This window comes from Geospiza fortis, unplaced genomic scaffold (genome assembly GCF_000277835.1).
Source record: "Geospiza fortis unplaced genomic scaffold, GeoFor_1.0 scaffold117, whole genome shotgun sequence".
NCBI classification, from domain to species: domain Eukaryota; kingdom Metazoa; phylum Chordata; class Aves; order Passeriformes; family Thraupidae; genus Geospiza; species Geospiza fortis.
The window spans coordinates 807923-814318 of NW_005054500.1; the positions used below are offsets into that span (position 1 = coordinate 807923).

General features: G+C 40.9%; 1 protein-coding gene across 2 annotated transcripts in view; it reads left to right on the forward strand.

Annotated features, from left to right (window-relative positions):
- LOC102034866 (ubiquitin carboxyl-terminal hydrolase 12-like) overlaps positions 1 to 6396 on the forward strand; it is a 15988-nt gene that overhangs the window by 3277 nt on the left and 6315 nt on the right. Inside the window, exons 2-6 of one of the 2 annotated variants that reach the window (XM_031063387.1) lie at positions 382 to 595; positions 1378 to 1604; positions 2791 to 2867; positions 3677 to 3760; positions 4393 to 4590. In XM_031063387.1, coding sequence (XP_030919247.1) covers positions 1395 to 1604; positions 2791 to 2867; positions 3677 to 3760; positions 4393 to 4590 — 569 coding nt within the window. In that variant the 5' untranslated portion in view covers positions 382 to 595; positions 1378 to 1394. The remainder of the gene's footprint in view (positions 1 to 381; positions 596 to 1377; positions 1605 to 2790; positions 2868 to 3676; positions 3761 to 4392; positions 4591 to 6396) is intronic. The other variant, XM_031063386.1, reaches the window with a different exon arrangement.

A 6396-nucleotide genomic window follows, 5' to 3' on the forward strand; every position in this document is an offset into this window, starting at 1 on the left:
CAGCCAGTGTTTCCCCCCATTCCCCCATCCCAAGCAGTGTTTCCTCCCATTCCAACCAGTGTTCCCCCACTCCAAGCAGTGTTTCTTCCCCCTCCCCATCCCAACCAGTGTTTCCCCTGTCCCACAAGCAATATTTCCCCCATTCCAACCAGTGTTTCCCCTGTCCCACAAGCAGTATTTCCCCCATTCCAAGCAAGGTTTCTTCCCCCCATCCCAACCAGTGTTTCCCCCATCCCAACCAGTATTCCCCAGTAAATGAGCTCTGCCAGGTGACTCCTCCAGTTTCACTGTGTGACATTCTTGATGAACTCTTCCTGTCATTCCTTTTTGGCAGCCCTAATGCAAAGCCCTTTGTTCTCCCTGTGTTCTGTTTCTGACCAGTTCGGCAATACCTGCTACTGCAACTCGGTCTTGCAGGCCCTGTATTTTTGTCGGCCGTTTCGGGAAAAGGTTTTGGCGTACAAGGTGCAGCCTCGAAAGAAGGAAAGCCTCCTGACCTGCCTCTCTGATCTCTTCAACAGTATTGCCACACAAAAGAAGAAGGTGGGAGTCATCCCACCCAAGAAATTTATTTCCCGCTTGAGGAAGGAAAATGGTAAATGAAGAAATGATATTTTAATGTGTTTTTAAGGATGTAAAATGTTAAATTCAGGGGTTTTTGTTTAGTAAGAATTGTCAAGTTTGAACAGGTTTCTTGGAGATTTTTGTGGTGTGAAGTTCACCACCTGTGTGCTTGTCTTGTCTCAGTGTCTGTGTTTCTGGACTTGCACATGTCCAGATATTCCACACTGGCATGGTGCTCCCTAGAGGAATAAAACACACTGCAGGTCATTGCTCCAGGCTCTTATGAACTCTCACAAGAGACCCAGCCACTCATAGCCTGTTCCCTTGCATTTGTGGCAGGATGAATTCCTCAGGATCAGAACTGCTGGTTAGTTCCCAGGGCTGTTTGGTGAGGACATTTCTGGCTGTTGATTTCTCCTCTCTGCTTGAACTTGAAAAGATAACAAATTTCCAGTAGGGGATTTTTGCCCCTTGGTGCTGGATTTAATGAACCAGTGGCCCAAGGCAACACATCTCAATTTCTTTCTTTATCTCCCTTTCCAAAGAAAAGAAGAAAAAAATCTACAAAAAGCCCCAAACCAATAATGATTTCTTCAGTTCTGAGAAATGGCCAAATTAAGTTTCTTTAATGGTATTTTTCAACTGTGTGTTTCTTCTTCCTGAGGAAAATCATTGAGAGAACAACAAAGTGTAATTCTTCCCAAACTCACCAGAGCTGTGTAGCAGGGGAGAGGAGGGAAGGGAAAAAACCACAGTGACCTGGTGTTGGGAAGTGTCTGTAGCTGTTCGTTCTCCTCCTGTCTCCCTTTCCAGAATTATTTGATAATTACATGCAGCAGGATGCACACGAATTCCTGAACTACCTACTGAACACTATTGCTGACTTGCTGCAAGAGGAGAAGAAGCAGGAGAAGCAGAATGGGAAGCTCCAGAATGGCAGCATTGAGAGTGAAGAAGGAGACAAGGCTGATCTGACGTGGGTCCATGAAATCTTCCAAGGAACACTAACCAATGAAACCAGATGTCTTAACTGTGAGGCTGTACGTGCACCACCAAACCACTCCTCCTTAGCTTTCTCCCAGCTCCTGGATTGGTTTCCCTAACACTGAGCACCCTTTTTCATTCATTAGGGTAGATGAAATTGCACTATCTCTATTAAAGTATGGAGCATAGCCTATTTTAGGACTCTATGTTCAAACCAGTGCTCATTAAGGTATGTTGCCCAGAAAAAGCCCAGTGTTTTCCCTGTTTCTCCTCCCTGTTTCCATCGAGGCAGCTGCACTTGGCTGACCCAAGCTGCCTTTTTGTCTTCATGTTATTCCCTGTGTCAGTGGCTGAGAGTTTATGTTGTGTTCCTACATGAGAGTTGCTCTTAATTTAACTCTGGCATGAACTGAATTGCTTGAACTGGAATTCTGTGCTTGGTGCTGGTCCTTGGCCACTCTATTTGAGAGCAAAAAAAGTGGCATGAAGTCTAGAATTAGAACCACAGCACCTTCAGACCAGGGATTTGTAGTTTGTCATATGCTCTGATTTAATAGTGCTAAAAAAAATGAAAACCCAGATGGGGAGAGAAATAAAAAACCCAGGAAATTATTACTACAGAAAAGACTGCTCTTGGCATTTAAAATCTAAAGTTATGGCTATGTGGTGAGGAGAAGCTCTAAAAATGACATTAATAGGATTTTGTCTCAAGGTTTTTGCAATGAAATGTGACTGTTCCACAAATGGAAAGATGGTTTTCCTCCCTGCTAACCCATTTAATTGAGGAGCCATCTGCCTGTTTCTGCATTGCCTCTGAGTATTGACTGTTACACCCTGAAATGCAGCAGAAAGCTGCAGCAGGCTGCAGAGAAAATGGAATGTGGTTGAAACCTCTCCAGTGAGAGCTCTGGGTGGTTAAAACCTGGGTTTGCCAGTGAAATAATAAAAGTGCCTTGAAGTCTCACGGGGGAGAGATGTTTCATGGGGAAGTGTTTGGGGTTTTGTGCTTTTTTCCATGGGTTTTTGGCTTTGTTTTGTTGTTGCTTTTTTTAAAATGCTCCTCTACAGATTTTAACACCACATCAGACTATTTAATCACTTTTAGTTTACCTCAAGAAAAGGCCTCTTTGTGTACGTGTACATTTATTTTTAATCACATTGCACCACTCCAGAATTGGATAAAAGAAATCTGCCAGCTCTAAATTGTTACCAAATATCTCTTCTTATTATTTTTTTTTCAAGGTTAGTAGCAAAGATGAGGACTTTCTGGACCTCTCGGTTGATGTGGAACAAAATACATCAATTACACATTGTCTAAGGTAAACAGAATTCTTTGGGAATGGAAAAAATACCTGCCCTGGTCAGAAGGAAAGAGCCTGGATTAGTTATTCTCTGTAGGCTTTGACATGAGATAAAATATTGTGAGTTTTGGAAGGGTTCTTAGTGGGTTTTAGTAGTTAATAAATACTAGTGGTTGATAAGATTGATTTTCACTTTCTTTTATGGGGATTTGAATTTGTTACATCACACAGCCAGGCTTTGTCAAAAATAAACATGCAGTGTTTGGTTTCACAATAAATTCTTGATTATTTTCATATTCTTACTGAATTTCAGTTGCCTGGCCCTGATGTTAAGGGTCAGTTTGGTTTTTCCTGGTAGACATTTGCTCCATGTGTTTGTCTGCTGGATCCAAGGCTTATCAGCTGCTTGGATATTTAATTTGCACCCAGCATCTGGCTATTTAATAGCTGATAATGGGTCTCTAATTGCTGGGAGCTGAAGGATCATCCAGACTTTGCTACTTAATGGCTGGAGATGGGAACATTTAATTTCTGCCACTAAAGAAAACATGGAATGGCTACTGATGGAAACAAAACTCAGTCACCTTCTTGCTGTTTATTACTTTTCCTAGCCAGAAAATAGGCAGTTAATAGTGCAAATTCCAGATTTTTCCAGCTGAACATTGATGCTGCATCCCAGGAATGAGACAAATACGCATCAAATAGGTCTGGCAGCACCATGAATGAAAGGAGCTTCATCCTCTGTGTGTTGTTTGGGGGTTTTTTCAGCATTTTCAGCCTGGATGCTCTGGAATATCCCTGCTTATGCCACTCTCTGATTTCCACAGGGGATTTAGTAACACTGAAACTCTATGCAGTGAATACAAATACTATTGTGAGCAGTGCCGCAGCAAACAGGAGGCACAGAAGAGGTAAGGGCCAAACATTCAGGCTGAGGGAGATGTTCTCTTTAAATTTCTGGGCAAATACACCTGGTGAATTCAGGCAAAGAAAAGGTGAGGTTGTCTAGGTCTGTATTTGGTGAAGGAGAAGTGGAGAGACCAAGTAACTTCATGGCAGCCTCGTCATGAGGAGATTCATTCTGTGTTTCTCCCTGAAGAGTTTCTATCTGCTCTTTCCAGACATCCACATTTTCCCCAGTTAGCATTAATCAGCTTAAAGCCACTGGAAAACATCCCATCTGCTTTGTCTGGGAGCACTGGATACAAAAAAATCTTATTTCTCCCCTCAGACTTGGTCACAGTCAGAGCAGCAACACAGATTTATTCCAGCTCTTTCTTCCCACTGATGGGTGAAAAATTGATGTTTTCCTGCAGTTGTTTTGCATTCAGATGTCAGTTGTGCTGTTAATAATTTGGAATAAATATTGCCTGTTCTCACTAAGAGATTTAAAAAAATTTTTTTTTATTCTATCAATATTTTGGATTATATGGGATTCATTTTATGGCGCTTCCTCATTACGAAGCCATTCTTGAACAAATCTTTGTTTGGGGTGATTTGCTAACCCTTACCCTTTATTTCCCACATTCTTTTTTTGCTCCAGAATGAGGGTGAAGAAGCTGCCCATGATCCTGGCTCTGCACTTGAAGAGGTTCAAGTACATGGACCAGCTGCACCGCTACACCAAGCTGTCCTACAGGGTGGTGTTCCCCCTGGAGCTGAGGCTCTTCAACACCTCGGGGGATGCCACCAACCCCGACAGGATGTACGACCTGGTGGCCGTGGTGGTGCACTGTGGCAGGTACCTCTGCACATCCCCTGCCTCTCCTTGGAATTCTGAGGGAATCTCTCATCCCTCTGCTGGGCAATGCAGGAGCACTGTCAGAGCTGGTTGGGTGGAAGTATTTTGATTTTTTTTTTTAATCTGTATTTTTTACTAGTTTTTTTGCTATTTTAAGTTTTATTTTAAATTTTTTACTGTTGGTTTCTCTGGGTCTGGATTGAAGGCACTTGAGGAGGCAGTTCATGTTCAGATTCAGGTGGTTTTTATTTCTTATCAGTGAAACAGCCTCACAACCATGAGTTCTGCAGCCTTTCATTAGAAAGGCACAAAATGGCCAACAATCTCTTGTTACAAGGTCTTTTAAGACAAAACTATCCAATTAAGAAAGGACACCTGGATTATTTCCCTTTTAGCCCAATAACTGATCCCTGGAAGCCCACAATGAGGACTTTTCTGCCCAATTACAGAACATCACCCCAACCCATGAAGAAGGAAGAAGGTGAAGAAGAGCAACTTGTCTCCACCCTAAAACCTCCATCTTGCTTCATATTTATTTCTATATTCTAAAACCCCAAACTCTGAGTTTTCCACCCTGTGACCTTACACATTTCTAACCAACTCCACACCCACAATCCCAGTGCTATCAATCAATTTTGGAAGTTTTCTCCACAGCCTCAGGTCAAGTGCAGTGTTCTCTTGTGGCTCTGTGCCTTTCAGTACAGAAAGTTAAAAATTCTCAGCATCCAGGGTTCCAACATTTTACTATTTTAAATTTAACTTTACAGGCTCAGATTTGTCATTTTGTGTCACTTGGGTCATCAGCACAGTGGCACATCAGGCAAGTTCTTTCTTTGAGCTGTAGCAAAGAGCAATCATTTAAAAAACCCAAAACAATAAAAACCCCCATGCCTAACCCTGCTTTCCAGGAAATCTAAGTGGCAGAAAAAGAAATCTTGGAAAAACACCTACTGAAATAGAATTAAATTATGATTTTCATCTTGCTGCTGCCTAAACCCTTGAAGTTTCTTTAGAAGCTGGTGCCATCATGTGGAATAAACTGTGCACTGCTGGGTTTCTAAAATATCCTTATTTTCTTCATTAAATTTTAGTTTTAGCAGCTTCAGATCTGGTTTTAAAAGCAAAGAGGAAAAAGCTTCTAAGCATTTTGGGGAAAAAAGCCCTCATGGAAAGGAATAAATATTTCTAACTGCCTTCAGGAAGTGTGAGTTTTAAAGGAACCAGTTATTACAGCACATAAATGCTTTGAAATATCTTTGTGAGGGAAAAATGCTAATAATGCATAGATTTAGTATAAATAAACTTTATATAATTCTAGAATATTTTTGCTGTGGTGCAGTTATAGTTATATATAGTTTTTATCATTTTAGGATCTCATGCAATGCGTTTTCTTGTGTAGTTTTTATTTGCCATACCTGTGCCTACACTTACATGTTTGAATAATGGTGATTAATAATTCAGATTATTAAATGGCTTTTCATTTTTTTCTCAAACCTTTTATCCTATGTGGGGCTTTTAGGTTTCCTGTAACTCACCTGCTCTCAGTTCTTACCAGGAATTTACCAAAGGCTTGAGATAAATGAGATTTTCTAAATATTTTGAGTTCTCAGAACTTGTTTGAAATATTTTGCACATAGGGTTTTCTTCAGTTTAAATTTAAATAAGGTTAAATTTAAGTTTAAATTTAGTTTTATGTAGTTGCCCTAAACAAAGGAATTCCATTCTGTGAATTGGAAACTTCCACCAGCAAAGTGGGAAGAGCTCTCCCAGAAGTCAGGGTAAGCTACACTGAGAACTAAAGGAATT